This window comes from Herpailurus yagouaroundi, unplaced genomic scaffold, assembly GCF_014898765.1.
Source record: "Herpailurus yagouaroundi ecotype Mexico unplaced genomic scaffold, PumYag 166, whole genome shotgun sequence".
Lineage (NCBI taxonomy): Eukaryota > Metazoa > Chordata > Mammalia > Carnivora > Felidae > Herpailurus > Herpailurus yagouaroundi.
In genome coordinates, this window is record NW_024412407.1 from 37,679,594 (window position 1) to 37,697,016 (window position 17,423).

General features: G+C 35.8%; 1 protein-coding gene across 1 annotated transcript; it reads right to left on the reverse strand.

Moving 5' to 3' along the window:
- Nucleotides 1–536: 536 nt before the first annotated feature.
- On the reverse strand, nucleotides 537–13,255 carry KLRF1 (killer cell lectin like receptor F1). The gene is made up of 6 exons (XM_040489077.1): nucleotides 13,042–13,255; nucleotides 6,186–6,284; nucleotides 5,133–5,288; nucleotides 2,578–2,717; nucleotides 1,623–1,735; nucleotides 537–1,117 (listed from the first exon to the last, which is right to left on the reverse strand). The coding sequence occupies exons 1-6, from the start codon at nucleotides 13,124–13,126 to the stop codon at nucleotides 1,009–1,011; spliced, it is 702 nt and encodes a 233-aa protein (XP_040345011.1). The 5' UTR covers nucleotides 13,127–13,255; the 3' UTR covers nucleotides 537–1,008.
- Between the last annotated feature and the right edge of the window lie 4,168 nt (nucleotides 13,256–17,423).

The window sequence follows — 17,423 nt, forward strand, 5'->3', positions numbered from 1 at the left end:
GGAGCCTGTTTCCGATTCTGTGTCTCCTTCTCTCTCTGCCCCTCCCCCGTTCATGCTCTGTCTCTCTCTGTCCCAAAAATAAATAAACGTTGAAAAAAAAATTAAAAAAAAAATTCTTTTTAATATAATAAAATGTATCATTCCGGCAAGTAATTCTTAAGAGGTTCACGAAACAGGAAAGTGTTTTTGCTCTGTACCTGTAATCTTATCAGTTTGTAATTTAGATTAAAATTGTATAAAATCTGAAGCAAAAAAAAAACATATTTAATGTTTTAGTCAGAATTTCCACGTTTAAGGTTTATATCAAAGAAAAAGAAATGAAAGGGCTACCATTTAAAAAAAATATTCACAGGTATCTGAGTGGCTCAGTCGTTTAAGCCTCTGACTCTTGATTTCTGTTCAGGTCATGATCTCAGGGTTTTGAGTTCAAGCCCTGCATTGGGCTCTGCGCTGACAGTGTGGAGCCTGCTTGGAATTCTCTTTCCCCTCTCTCTCTCTGCCCCCACCCTCTCAAAATAAATAAATAAACTTTAAAATAAAATAAAAAGATATTCAGAATGTTTATTGCAACATAGCTTACAGTAGCAAAAACCTGAGAATGAAGTTAATGCTCAACAAAGCAGTAAAAAATATATAAATCCATACTACAATGAAACTCAGAATGATTGAAATTAATACAGAATATCGTTACACATAAACAAGCAAAATACAGAAAAGCAGATAAATATGGTCACATTTGTTATAACATGAAAAATGAATAAAAGTCCAGAGTATAAATCCATGGACTCACATTGGATTATATTATCACATAAAAAATAGGAAGGGCATATTTTGGATTATTTACATGGGTTACTCTGAGATTAGGACCAATGTAGACGATGGAGAGAAAATGGAGAAGACATTTTGTTGTTTTCAGTTTTAAATTCTCACTCCTTAAGGTTAATATTAGAACCTAATAGGCAAAAGCTTTCATCATTGATTAGTTCACTACTAATTTTTTTTTTAATTCTAATATTGGCAAATCCATTTGAAAACACTGCTGCAAGTTTCAGAGTAAATTTTGTTTTCTTTGGTAGCAGCACAGCTATTTTCTTTAGCTGGTCCTTTTATGACAAATCTGTAGAAGAAATGATAAATACATTGTTAATCATCGCTGCTAACGACATCCATTTACGTTTTCAGCTAACTCCCTCCCTTAATCAAAACGTAACTCAGATTTCAGGGCATTTTCAAATCCTTTGATTCACTAAAAGTTACAGTATGTCTGTTACTTAATATTGCTGTCTGTGATTTCGCAGAAAGTTCCCAGAGAGTCTGTTTAGAAGTGACAGAACTGAGAGTACATTTGTGCCCACATCCTTGGTCTAGTCTTCTTTCCATTGTTGTATATGGTGTAGTTTTTAAACAATAAATGCACAACCATTATTCTTTCCTAGTCTTTTTGCTTTGAAAACAAAACCAAAGTATCCATCATTACTCCAGGGAACATTAACCTGATTTTCATCCTTTCAAATGTTTTAGTACCGAGAACTATTTCAGAGTTGATTTTGGTGGACCGAGAGGTGCTTTATGAAGATAAGCTCTACGATAGTAAATCAGATAGTCTTTTTGAAAAGACTCACGTCTTTGAATCTAATGGAGAACCATCCACCCAGGTCCATGCCTTTTCCAGGGATGTAAAGTTGAGCCCAATCCACACGTAGTTTGATTGTTTTAGGTTTTTCTGTATAAAAGCCTAAAAAGTGAGGAATGAGTAAGTGAACAGAATATTTTAATAGTTTTCAGACATATTAAAACGATTTAGGATTTTATTGGACAATTAGTATCCTGCATGAGCATTCAGATAGTAATCAATTCATAACTTATTTACACACATTGCACATTTATTGTAAACATATATAGGGGCGCCTGGGTGGCGCAGTCGGTTAAGCGTCCGACTTCAGCCAGGTCACGATCTCGCGGTCCGTGAGTTCGAGCCCCGCGTCGGGCTCTGGGTTGATGGCTCAGAGCCTGGAGCCTGTTTCCGATTCTGTGTCTCCCTCTCTCTCTGCCCCTCCCCCGTTCATGCTCGGTCTCTCTCTGTCCCAAAAATAAATAAACGTTGAAAAAAAAAAAAAAACATATATATACGTATACACTACCTGTACATCGAATACAAGTATTCAGTCCAGGGCTAGCATGAGTCAAGTAAGGCACTGGCTTTGAGCACAAAATTTAGGAAGGTGCCAAAAACTCAGTAATCAAGGTAAATGATAACTGACTGGAAGGGTGGGAAGAAATAGGACGTAAGTCATTTTTTAAGTTATTTATTTACTTCTTTATTTATTTAGAGAGGATCAGATACAGCATGAGTGGGGTAGAGGCAGAGAGAGAGGGAGACAGAGAATCCCACGCAGGCTCCACACTAACAGTGCAGAGCTGGGTGTGGGCCTCGAACCCACAAAACCGTGAAGTTATGGCCTAAGCTAAAACCAAGAGTCCCATGTTTAAAAAGACTGAGTCACCCCGGCGCCCTGAGGTAGGCTATTTTTAACTCCACAGAAACTAACGCCATAACCCTGGCCCTAAACCACTAACCATTTCAATGTGGTCCTGAATGATTGGTAGATGAGATTTTCTTCCCAAACAATACCTATAACTGTCACTCCAACTTTTCATCTCATTAGAGAACCAATAACACTTTTTATGATATTTGAGCCATTCTGATGGGCACAATCCTGTAGTGACACAAAGGAAACAAAGAAAATTAAATTATATATGTACCTCTGGACACTGAATACTTACATGTTGTATGAGTAAGAGTGGAGCTGTATGATAAAATCACTCACAACAAGGGGTTCAGATTTACAAGGTGTCCAAAACACAAATGATAATTCTTGGGAATTAAGAAATCAATTTAGTAAGATGAAGCAAAACTTAGACAAAGGGGAATGTTTTTCATGCCCAGATCTAATGTAATTGCTAAAATAACATGAACCATTTAAGCTGTATATTGCATTAATGCTACTTGAGAGATTAAATATTATTTATACCATTTTCTTATAATTTAACCAAACAAAGCTTTAAGACTTCTCTACTTCCTTTATGTGCATAAATCCTTAATGATTCCCTTTTGATATTAACTAATATTGAGAATTTAGTTTTTCAACCTCTATATAATTACAAGTTTATATTCTTCGATTTTCTTAAATTAAAATTAAACTGAGGTCTTAAATTGTAAATACCTAAGACTTTGGCATAATAATGAACGAAAGTAAATTGTATGTGTAAATATGACAGCAGGTCAGTATATCTATTCAAACTTATGGCCACTCAAATCTCCTTTTTTTATTGAAGTAAAATTCATGTAACATAAAAGCCGCCATTTTAACCACTTTAACGTGCATGAATTTTTAGCATGTCCACAATGTGCAAATACAGCTACTAATTCCGAAATATTTTCATCACCGTGAAAAGAAACCCCGTAAATATTAAGCAGCTAGGATTCATCTTTCCATCCCCATTAAGTTTTGACATTGGAAAATGTGAATCTGCCAAATTTATTCTTCTTTTTCAAGATTGTTTTTACTATTCAGGATTTCTTGCAACTTTATATGAATTTCAGGATCACTTTGTCCATTTCCGCAAAAAAAAAAAAAAAAAGGGCATTGGAATTTTGATAGATCACTTTGGTATTGCCATCTTAAACAAATTTTAGATATATACAAAGAGCAGAATATTAGTCATAAAAGGAAATAAAATGCTGATACATGATGTCACACGAATGAACCTTGAAAACATTATGCTAAGTGAAAGAAGCAAGACACAAAAAGTCAAATATTGTATGATTCCATATATGAAAATGCAGAATAGGTAAATCCACAGAGACAGAAGACAGATTAGTGGTTGCTAAAGGCCGGGGTGAAGGAGTAGGGGATTTTTTTATCGGGAGTAGGAATTTCTCTTCTGGGTGATGAGAATGTTTGGGAACTAGATAGATTAGCCGTTGCACATTCAAATGTCTTCATGCCATTGAATTGCATTATTTTAAATGGTTAGCTTCATGTTTGTATTTCTTCAATTAAAAAAAAAAGTAATAGGAAATTAATATCTCAGAATTGGATATACAGCATTTAGACTGACTTTAATAAAAGTTTAATGGTGTCTATATGATTCCATGTTTACCTATCAAAGCTTTCTTAACATCCAATCAGAGTGTAAAATATGTGTTAAAATTACAGTGTCTTAATTACTTTGAGACTTATACATGTAAAACAGATACATAATCCAAAAGCAAAGAGTACCAATAAGTAAACCGTAATATATATGACATTTTCATATGTGATCAAGAGAATAACACAAACTAATGGAGTGGAGAAAACCCTTTGGCAAATAATTATAAAATAAATTAATCAACACATTTTTCACATAAACCATAAAGTAAATGTTGAAGGCTCAAAAAGGTAAGTGTTCTAAAGTTAAACTGAAAATAATTGGAAGCAGAAGGCACAGTTTTCCAAAATTTTGCATGATTGCAAGTTCTAAGCACAAAATCATAATGGATAATTTGTTGTGTATAATCACTTTTATTCATTTTTTTTTTTAATTTTTTTTTCAACGTTTTTATTTTTGGGACAGAGAGAGACAGAGCATGAACGGGGGAGGGGCAGAGAGAGAGGGAGACACAGAATCGGAAACAGGCTCCAGGCTCTGAGCCATCAGCCCAGAGCCCGACGTGGGGCTCGAACTCACGGACCGCGAGATCGTGACCTGGCTGAAGTCAGACGCTTAACCGACTGCGCCACCCAGGCGCCCCAACACTTTTATTCATTTTGAATTTCAAAACAGAATAAATAAGAGACAAAAATAGTTATTGGCAGCTTATTTATACACTGCCTTATAATCGCAGTTAACTTTCCATATTTATGTGTTTCAATTTGATTTTAAGTTCCTGAAGGGAACAGACTGTTTTGTTCTTTTTTTACAGCTTTCCTCCCACTGGAAAAAGAATAATCAATATATATATGTACATAAAGATATATACATATATATGTATGTATATGCATATGTATGCATACCTGTTAAATAGGATTTTTCAAATTTTGAAAGCCAAAACAATTAAACTCAATATAAGCCAAAGCCTTGAGAGATACCTGTATGGTCGGTAGCTTGTGAGCCACAGTGGCTTGTGTCCTTATTACTTATATTTCCTCTTGTGCCATTATTCATTTTTGGGTTTCCAGTGTCATCGTGTTGGGTGAGATTTGAATTATTTCCTTTTTGGCATTTTTGCAATACTCCCTGAGAAACTTAAAAACAGGATTATTTTAACATAGGGTAAATATCTTTTCTGTGCAATGTTTCAGAGACAAATTCTTTGGAAAGATTCTGATGATTGGAACAAGAAACATCTGAAGGGGTAACTGGGAAGTTTCTTATTTTCATGTTCATTTAATGAAAAATAACTTCAAGGATGACACGATTAATTCGTTTTTAGAATACATATTTGCTGCGGATCTATTCTGTGCCAGGCATTGTCCTAAGAACTGGTGATACAGTAGGAAATAAAGCAAAATTCCTCCTCTAGAGAGCCTACATCCTCTTTCCATGCTTTCTTAATGCCTTACTGAAACCTATGATACTGTGTTTAGCCTATTCTACCATAATTATTTATTTAAAATCTATTTCTTTCATTAGAGATTCTTGACCCTGATTATTCCTTTTTTTGGGGGGGGGTGAAAATTTGTGGTAATGCTTGGGGTATAGTAGCTGTTGAGTAAATATTTGTTGGACAAAAAAATAAACTAAATGTAATCTTAGATAAAACATATATTTTTAAGAAAAATAATGGAATTCTCTTTATTCACAGTGTTCTAAGAAATCCAAAACACGGTTTCCAAATACATCCCTCTCTCTCTCTCTCTCTCTCTCTCTCTCTCTCTCTCTCACACACACACACACACACACACACACACACGTTTTCTTCCTGCTAGAATGTATGCCACTTGAGAACAAGATATTCATCTGATTTGACTACAGATTAAATACATTACGATGGGGAATGCTATATGGCTTTATACACAGTAGCTTCTAATTAAGCCTTTGTTACCATGACAGAAAATGAATAAGTGAATGAATGAATATGAAAAGAGTAGTAAGAAGAACGTAAACATTTCCATACTTGTATTTAAAATCTTTCAACTTACCCAGTAAACACAGGGAAATCAAAGTCAAAACCAGAATACCATTTATGGTTCCAGATATCCCCAGTAAGATTTTAGACCAAGGCAACATCACAGAAGAATCTGAGGGATTAATCAAATGAATTAGCTTAGAAAAGTAATTTCTAAGAAGTGAAAGCAACTGTAAGATGAGGATTGCAAATAATATTGGTTTTGAATTTCAAATGATATCAGGCAATCAAAAGCTTAAAACCTAAATAAACAGAAAAATAAATATGTATTTTATTCAGCAATAGTAACACTACATGGTTAGAGCTATGATGCATGTTATATCAGATCTTAAGAAATTGCTAATATTTGACATAACTGACCAGAGGGATAAAGAATTTTAATGTATACACCTCATAATTCCCCAAGCACGCATGCATACACACGCTCATTTGTGCGTGTGCACTTACAAATACATACATCTATATTCACACAAATAGATACTTTCTAATTAATAAATTTGCTTTAATGTGATAATATTCACAAGTCATTCAACCCATCTCATTTACTAAGAAAGCAATACAAATCAAAGCTAAATACGACTCCTGGTACCAACTATTCTAATCTAAAAAAAAAATCCTAAAATCTTTTCTAACTCATGTAATAATGATGCTTCAGCTTCTCTTTAGACGGTAAACTCTTTAAGAGTGACGACTAGGGGTGCCTGGGTGGCGCAGTCGGTAAAGCGTCCGACTTCAGCCAGGTCACGATCTGGCGATCCATGAGTTCGAGCCCCGCATCGGGCTCTGGGCTGATGGCTCAGAGCCTGGAGCCTGTTTCCGATTCTGTGTCTCCCTCTCTCTCTGCCCCTCCCCCGTTCATGCTCTGTCTCTGCCCCAAAAATAAATAAACGTTGAAAAAAAAATTTAAAAAAAAAAAGAGTGACGACTATTTTCTTTTTCATATGTATGCAAATACTCATTTTATTTTCCATATACTGCTAGGTTCAAGATAAGATGTGCATTCAGTGATGGCTGTTATCAACTAACTGGTGTCATAATACAGAAAGTAAATAGTCTCATCCAGCGCCTCAATTATATACGTTGTTATTTTTCTCAACCTCATTAAAAAGGACTTAGGTTGGCGGACATTAGCTTGTGGAATTTCATGAGCAATTATTTTATGTTGAATAAATGAACACCTATATTTGCACAACATTTTATGTCATCAAAGATAATTTTTGCAAATGTATCACAATAATTGATAAGAAGCCACTCCCCATAACTATGATCATCCTTATTGTTCAGTCAATAAATTGAATTATAAATGCTGAAATTCATATTCCAAATACCCTTTAAATCTGTGGGAGTAAAAAAACCCACATTTGAAGATGCTGAACTTGGTCGAGAAAGCGTCATAAACCATATAAAACAGTATGTCAGAAAAATAGTGCATAGCTTTGGTCTTATCATAATATTCACAAGACAGTAAAATAAGATATGTTATATTCATTCAATTAATGGATTCCCTGTACTTCCCAGATTATTTTTTAATATTTTGATGTGTTAAAAGTTATCATCAAAAAAATCAAAGTATTCAACACATGTAATAAAATGTCATTTATTCATTTAAAAAAAACCAAACACGTGATTATCAGAAAACATTAGGAGAAAGGGTGCAGAAGCCTTTTCAAACTGAGACTCAATTATTTCTCTTAAGCATCATGAAAAGAGTTCCACAGTATGAATTTGAGCCTTATTAAGGTTTACGATTTTGGAGGAAGTAACATTTTCACTATCTTGTGTTTTCTCCTGTACAGAAATTGTAGAGAATTCTCCTGCACAGAATTTAACTTACAAGACTTTAACATCAGAAAATAAAAATAAAAATAATTTTAAAAATCCAAAATCAGGGGCGCCTGGGTGGCGCAGTCGGTTAAGCGTCCGACTTCAGCCAGGTCACGATCTCGCGGTCCGGGAGTTCGAGCCCCGCGTCGGGCTCTGGGCTGATGGCTCAGAGCCTGGAGCCTGTTTCCGATTCTGTGTCTCCCTCTCTCTCTGCCCCTCCCCCGTTCATGCTCTGTCTCTCTCTGTCCCAAAAATAAATAAACGTTGAAAAAAAAAATTAAAAAAAAAAATCCAAAATTAATCACTCCTAAGTGTCCATACAAAAATCTTAAATATATTATTGTCGCCCAAACATAAAATGACCATGGCAGATTTATACTAGGAATCCAATGCTATTCAATAGTAAGAAATTCATTTTGTCTTATTAACAGAGCTAGAAAAAATGTATGATCATCTCAATAGTTGTAAAAAAATGCAATTGATAAAACCCAACAACTTTATGCTAGAAAATAAAGCAGGAATTGATGGATACTTGTTCAATATGCACACCAGTAACAGGTGTTTTTTGTTTGTTTGTTTGTTTGTTTGTCTAAAAATTTAATTGAGAAACACTGGAAGTTTTCCACAGAAGTTTGGAAAAAATTAATTAACTCTCATATAAAAGTTAAAAGAGAAAAGTCTTTAAAGTAACTATAGATAACAATAATTTGTTATTGAATACACACTACAAAAGGCAAATTGTGACATCGAAAACATAAAAGGCAAGCATTAAAAAGGAAGAGTTTTTGTATGAGATTGAAGTTGTTATCAGTGTAAAATAGACTGTTATATCTATAAGATGTTTTACAGAAGTGGATAGTAACCACAAAGCAAAGCCTACACATTATTCGATACATGCACTAAAAACAGAGGGAATCAAAGCATACCGCTATGAAAAACCAACTCACAAAGGAAGGCAGCAACAAAAAGAGAAAAGAATAAAGGAATTACAAAACAGCTAAATAGCAGGTAATAAGATGGCATTAGTAAGTCTTGTCATATCAAGAATTATTCTTAGCATAACAGTCTCCAGTTCCATCCACGTTGCGACAAAAGGCCATATTTCATTCTTTCTCATGTGGCATGGAAACCAATTTGACAATAAATTTCATATTAAAAAATAATAAAATAAAAACAAAATAAATAAATAGCGTCTCAAAGATAAAAAAATTAAAAAAGAATTATTCTCCTTATAAAGGGATTAACTCCTCCCATCAAAAGACATGGAGTGGCTGGATAGATTTAAAAAAAACAAAACAGGATACAACTGCATGCTATGTACAAAAGACTCACTTCTTCCTTAAGGATGCACATAGGCTCAAAAAGAAGGGAGAGAAAAAGATATTCTATGCAAATGGAGACTAAAAGAAAGCAGAGGTAGCTACAAGATAGACATTAAGTCAAAAACTGTACCAAGAGACAAAGAAGGTCATCATCATATAATGATAAAGGAGTCAATTTATCAAGAGGATATAATAATCAGAAATATATATGCACCCAACATCAAAGTGGATAAATACATTAAGCAAATATTAACAGATGTGAAAGGGAGAAATAGACAACAGTGCAATAATAATAGAGGGCTTCAATACCTCATAGTCAACAATGGATAGACCATCCAAACAAAAAATCACTATAAGAACGTGGAACTTGAATTATTACTTTAGACCAAATGCACTTAACAGACATACCCAGAACATTCCATCCAATAACAGAAGAATACACATTCTTCTCAAATGCACACAGAACGTTCTCCAGGATAGATCATATGATAGTTTATGAAACAAGTCATGGCAAATTTAAGAAGATTGAAATCATATGAAGGATTTTTTTCCAGTGACAATGGTATGAAGCTAGAAATCAAGACAGCAGGATAACTGGAAAATTTACAAATATGTCAAATTAAGTAACACACTCTTGAACAAATGAGTCAAAGAAGAAATCAAAAGGGAAATTTTTAAAAATCTTTAAAAAACATACTTGAAAATACAGCACAAAACTTATGACAAATAAACATGAAAATACAGCACAACAAAACTTACGGGACGCAGCAAAAGCACTTCTAAGAGAGATGTTTGTAGCCATAAATACCTACATTGAGATAAAAAGAAAGATCTGGGGTGCCTGGTTGGCTCAGTAGGTTGAGCATCTGACTTCGTCCTGACTTCAGCTCAGGTCATGATCTAGCGGCTCATGGGTTCAAGCCCCACATCGGGCTCTGTGCTGACAGCTCAGAGCCTGGAACCTGCTTCGGATTCTGTCTCTCCCTCTTTCTCTGACCCTACCCCGCTTACACTCTGTCTCTCTCTCTCTCTCTCTCTTTCAAAAATAAAGAAACAGTAAAAAAAATTTTTTTAAAGGAAGCTCTCAAATAAACCACCTAAATTGAAGACACAAGGAACGAGAGAAAAAAAAAAATTAGAGGGACAAAACATTTGCAAATCTATATCTTATCTGATAAAGGGCCAACATTTAAAATATATAAGGAACTCATACGACTTATGCAAATCAATTGCAAACAAAAAATCTTATTTTTAAAGGGGCAGAGGATCTGAATAGACTGTTTTCCAAAGAAGGCATACAAATGGCCGAGTACCTGAAAAGTCTTTCAACATCACTAATCATCGGGTAAATGCAAACAATGCCATAATGAGATACCACTTCACGTCTGTGAGAATGGCTATCAAAAAGAGATAACAGGTGTTGGTGAGGGTGTGGAGAACTTTGAACCCTTGCACACTGTTGGTGAGAATATAAAATGATGCAGTCACTATTGGAAACAGTATGACAGTCCTTCAAAACAAGAAAAATAGAGCTACCAAACCTTTCAGCAATCCCACTTCTGGGTATACCAAAAGAATTTAAATTAGTATTTTGTTTTATTTTTTTTTTGTTTGTTTATTTGTATATTTTTGAGAGAGAGAGAGAGAGAGAGCAAGCGAGGGAGGGGCAGAGAGAGAGGGAGAGAGAATAGCAAGCAAGCTTTGCATTGTCAGCAAGGAATCCAATGTGGGGCCCGAAACTCACAAACCATGAGATCATGACCTGAGCCGAAATCAAGAGTCAGACGCTTAACCGACTGAGCCACCGAGGTGCCCCACTAAAGTCAGTATTTTAAAAAGATATTTGCCACTATTAGATTCATCATGGTATAAAATGGTACCATCGTGTGGAGCGATATTTGGGGGAAAACGTGCAAAATTACATGAGCATTTGCATTGGTATCCAGCAATCTCTCCTCTGGGAATACATCCCAGTGACATGTTGGCAAAACATGAAAAGACATATGTGCAAGGCATTGCAGTGCTATTTATAATAGGAATACAATAGAAAAGCAATGCAAACATCTTACATGGCCAATAATGGAACTAGTGGAATAAACTATGGCACATCCACTTAATAGAGAAATGTTAGGCTGTATGTAGGATTGAAATGTGTGGGAGGAGACAGCAGGGTGAAAGCAAAAGATGGAATCTGGATTTTGGGGAGTTGGAGATCTCTGGAAGTACCTTGTTAGCTAGCTTTGACTTTGAAAATATATAAATGTTTTAAATAATTATAAAATAATTATAATTATATTGTATAATAGGCATTATATATATTATTACAATTGCACAGTGTGTATACTTATACATAATTATAAAAAGAACTAAGTCAAGGTGAAAAAAAGGTGATCCCTAAAAATAAAATGGAAGATGAAGTAAAGGGCCCTAACTGGATATTAAGTTAGTGGCTTAACCATGGAGAGGAATTATTTCAAGAAATTTTTTTTTAACATTTATTCATTTTTGAGAGACAGAGACAGAGTGCAAGCAGAGGGTGGGGCAGAGAGAGAGGGAGACACAGGATCTGAAGCAGGCTCCAGGCTCTGAGCTGTCCTCACAGAGCCCAACGCGGGGCTCGAACTCAGGCGCCGAGCAGTGAGATCATGACCTGAGCCGAAGTCGGACGCTTAACTGACTGAGCCACCCAGGCGCCCCCAAGCAATTTTAAAACATAATGGGACTGTGCATGGAATATACACTGAGGGCAAGAAAAGAAAAACCTGCAAAAACATCTCAATCTATATTAACTATATTATTCGTAACTCTATTTCTACAGTGATTCTGAAACTTTAGATAGTGGCAAAAATGTAATGTCTTATTTTCATTACCACCAAGATACGAGGAAAAAAATACACAAATATATAATCACAAAGTTAAGTAAAAGCCCTGTGTATACTGACAGGACTTAACCTGTCAATTAGACTCAAACGTATGTCACACCCCAAGCTTTACTAAATATTAGCAAACTTTACTATTACGAACGATGCATTTATTGGTAAAGGATGAATATTAGCAGATGCCACTTAAATAGCTAGGAGTTGCACATTCATTATTTGCAACCGCCTGGGCTCGTTTTCTGCACCAAAACCCATTTTGGTTTCAGAGTGATAGCTACAAACTGTGAAAAAAAATTTGCACAGAAGAGCCGTTACATTTTGTGGTCTTTCAAGTCAGTATCTCTATTTTCCAAACTGAAATTATCCACCTGGTGAAAAATACACTCAAAGTTTTTGACAAGCTGAATTAAAAACTAGTACTAAAGATGCCATTTTTATGAGTGAGAAGGAGGTGGATGATTGGAGCTAAACATCCATCTCAATTTTACTAATTTTGTGTATTTTTTTTTCCTGAGAATGTCCTTAGGAAATTATATGACCCCAAATTTTTCTTAATAACAAGGAAGGGTGTATTTTGTCCTGAGAATGTCCTTAGGAAATTATATGACACAAAATTTTACTTTAAAAACAATTGTTGCCCTCACCTTGATAAATGAGAGCGCGAGACAGAAAGACAAGATGGGGGCAGACAGAGAGAGGAAAGCACCAAAAAATAAAATAGTCCGAGAACAGTAAAGACTGCAATGTTGGAAATTACCGTCCGTATTCATATTCAGATTAACCCACATTGAATTCTTATTCATATTAACCCATACCAATTAGGGAAAAAAAAGGAATACCATACCTTTAAATTTAAGTTGGGATGTTTCGATAGAACTCCTTTTTTTCCATTGTAAATTCAATGTCATGTATCTTTCTTCATCTTGCATCTTCAATGTGGGTGAATATATCTGTGTATATGTGTACGTTTTGTTTTCCTAAGTATGATATATAATAAGAAAGTAATAAATCTGCTGCTATTCAGAGCTAGTCCTCAAATTGTTCACTCAGGGTACAGACAAGGGTTACACAGTTTCATCTATCGGTGAAAACCTCAAAGGAAATGTTTTCTTTTTTTTTTTAAGTTTATTTCTCATGACCTACATAACACATAATTTCTAAACTGTCCACCACATATTGAATTTAATATCATATATGGTTCTTTGAAAAATGTTTCCTGATAATCCCATAAAGTCAGGGAAATGGAAATTGTACCCCTTTCAGAGTCGAGTTAAATGATACATAGGTGCCTTTCGGTTTAGTTACAATACATGAATTTTCAATTACACTTCCTGATATAGTGATATTTGATTTAACATAATAGCTTGCAATTACCTAACAGTTAAATTTCCTGACCCTAAAACAAGATTGATTATAAATCATGCTAATAATTTAATAATATAATTTGAAGAAAAAAATACTGGCAACTTTTGACATTCTAAAGACATCTTAAATACCAAAAAAAAAAAATGTGGGGAGAATTTAGGAAAGAAACCATATTTTTCAATGGCCTTTTCTGGTATTTGAACAGAATATACAATATTCATGAGGCAGGACAGAGATTTCAGATTTTTTTTTTTCTCTTAGCTTCAGTGAGGTCTAATTTACATACCATAACATGGTATGTAATTACATGATTGGATGACTTTTAGAAAATAAATAGATGTGTGCAACCATCACCCAAATGCACTTTTGCAACTTTCTTATCCCTCTAAAAAGTCCCCTCAAGCCCAACCTAAAAAGAGTAATACAGTTGTGGAAACATTCATTTTGTAAGTTGAGATGAAGTTTAAAATTTTGGTGCATAACTCCTAAATCTTTGGCAATTGTAGCAAGTCGAGAACAGAAACCTAGAACTTTCCACAGGAAGGTTTCACTGGTGAGGCAGAAGATAGAGGAAGGTGAGCTGGGTAGAGCAGGCACCCCTGGCTGGAGTACAGTCAGTCCTAGTCTCCGAGAGGAGGCCCAGGGCCATTAACCCTGACTCCTATCTCATTCCTCCGCCTTCTTGCCCCCAAATCAATTGGCTAAAGGCAAGTGGAAGCCACGGGGCAAAGTTGTCTGCACAGGTCACTGTCCCGGGGCAAAGAATGAGATGCAGAAGGTGGAGAGGGGTGAGCTAATGCTACCTGTACAATTGTCCTTTTGAATTTACTAGTGACTCAATGATAATTTTACTTGATATTTTCACAGTTACCGTAGGACTATTTTGTCTAAAAATTCATGTTATAGTCCTGCTCTACGTATTCTACCTAGAGGCTTCAGCTTTTGGTTTATTTATCAATAATTGGGTGGAAAAAGTGCATGTCCATCAGCGTCTTTCCTCACACATGCTGGAACTTACTAAAGGGACACCTGTAACATTAGCTGGACAGCAGGGATGGAAGCTATAGATGCTCAGATAATAACCTCTTCCCTTCTCATGGCCGATTTTTTTTAATACCTCTGCTGAATGCCCAGCCTATCAAGGGCAAAGACCAAAGAGCACAAAGTTCAAAGGAAACCAGCTAATGACCTGATGGCAGATCTTCTACTTAAGCGTCTTCCATCATGGACTGGATAGTGCTTTGCGTTTGTAGGAATGATTACGGATTTTAGGAGCAGATTTGACCTCTGCACCTGGAATGCTTCCACGAGGATCGCCATTCACAAAGTTACAGAATGTCTCATTTGTTGTTACGATTTTCCACACAATTTTGCATTTGGCATTTTGCAGAAAAGAACGTCTGCTAATCCGTTCATGCCTGAAGAAGTTACTTATCTATCAGTGACCTGCTGGGCAGGACGCTGACATGACATCCTGAATGCACACTAGTGACACCAGCTGGTGCCCTAGACAGAATAGACAGGTCTGTGAATCAAAGCATGCAGTTAGGGTTCACAAAGTGCCCCCCCTCCCATTATTACACCTTATTTCTCCCATATGAAGAAAATTCCTTCCTTTCCCCCAGATCTTGGGGATGTTTTTTTACATTTTTAAAAGTTTTTACTTAAATTCCACTTAGTTAACATATAGCGTAATATTAGTTTCACGTGTACAATATCGTGATCGAAAACTTTCATACCCGGTGCTCATCTCAAGTGCACTCCTTAATCCTTATCTCCTATTTAGCCCAAGACCTTGTTTTTGTTGGGTGTAGAGCTTCTAATGCCCACAGGAAGCCTGTTCTAATAAGGAACATGATCAAGGCCCTGAAGAATTAGAAGCTAAGACTTCCTTTTTTGCATTTGTGCCTTCTCAACCTTTGAAACAAAAAGCGGAGAACAGCATCACTGCAGTTAGGTTACTGTTATACAAGGTGGTTAGGAGAACTATGCCTTGAACCCAGGAGATTTATAAAAGCAAGTTTTATTACAATTTCCCCTGATAGTTCTGGTAAATGAAATACTGGGCCAACACAATAGAAATACCACCAAGAACTTAGATCCTACACTAATGATAACCTGGGTCATTATATGAGCTGCACACTTTGTACAATTAGGTTGACAGAGAATAAAGGAAAAGAAACCTGAAATGGATAACAATCTAAACATTGTCTCCAGTGCCCGGAGTGGTGGATGTCTGCTGACTGAGAAACAGACCTCAATGATATAAAAGGACCAGAGAATTCCATTTGTGGCTTAAATAAAATCATCCGGGATGTAGGTTGCTCCTAGGTTCCAGAATCCTGTTGTCAAATCCTCTCTCAGAGTTAGGGTAGTAATGATAAAATAAATCAAATCCACCTCAAGTTGAGAAGTTTCTGTTGCTTCCACAAAGGGTTTTTGATTTACTGTAATAACTGGCTTTCTAAGCTTAAATTAGAATCTAGCATATTAGAAAATTTGTACGATTCAGGATTTGCCACGCCAAGCTAACCTGAATGTACAATTTCTGTAATTTCTGTTATTTACATTCAAAGCTTATATTTAAATGTAGGGTTGTGTTTTTTTTGGTATTATGGAAATATGTAACAGAATCTAAAGTGTCACATTATAGGATGACTATAATATTTATTAAAGCTGCCGCAAAGGTCTTAGAAATAATTGGTAAACTGGAATTCATTAAAACTAAAAATGGCTCTACCAAAGACACCTTGTCAAAAGAATGACAAGGCAAGCCATTGAATAGGAGAAAATATTTGCACTTCACATTTGATAAAGGGCTGTAATCCAAAAGATACAAAAAACTCTTAAAGGTCAACAATAAGAAACAAAAACCTGATTAAAAAGTGAGCCAAAGACCTTAACTAAAGATAATATACAGACGGCTAGCAAGCATATGAAAAGCTCCACATCATATGTCCTGGAGACAATGTCATTAAACAATGGGATGCCAGTTCGCACCTGTTAGAATGGCTCAAATCCGGAACACTGGAAACACCAAATGTTGGCCAAATTGTGGAGCCACAGAAACTCTCCTACATGGCTAATAGGATTGCAAAATGGTACAGCCACTATGGGGAACAGTTTGAAAGTTCCTTACAAAACTAATCACGCTCTTACCATACAACCCCGCAATAATGTTCCTTGGCATTTACTCAAAGGAACGGAAAAACATGTATCTACACAAAAGCCTGCAGGCAGATGTCTATAGCAGCTTTGTTTATAATCGTTAGCGCTTTGAGGCAACCAGGATGTCCTTTAGTAGATGAATGGCTGCATAAGCTGTGGTATGGGCAGCTTGTGAAATAGTATCCAGTAAAATAAGGAAATAAGTATCAAACCAGGAAAGGGCATGGAGAAACTCTAAATGCATATTACTATATAACAGAAGCCAATCTGCAAAGACTGCCTACTAGTACACTATATGATTCCACCAGGACATTCTAGAAAAGGCGAAACTATTGACACGCTATGAGATCAGCAATTGCAGGAGTAGAGGGAAGGATTAATAGGCAGAACACAGAGGATTTTTAGGGCAGTGAAACTACTCTGTATAACGAACACTATACCATTGCATCCAGGTCATATATATTTATCCAGACCCATAGAATGTACAGAAGCAAGAGTGAACCCTCATGTAAACTCCCATCTTGGGTGCTAATGATGTGCCTGCATAAGTTCATCAGTTTTAACAAATCAATCGGGGCAGGTATTGATAATGACAGATGCTGCACATGAGTGGGGGCGGGAGGATATAGAAAATCTGCGCAATTGTCTCTCGATTTTGCTGTGAACCTAAAACAGCTCTAAAAATACAGCCTT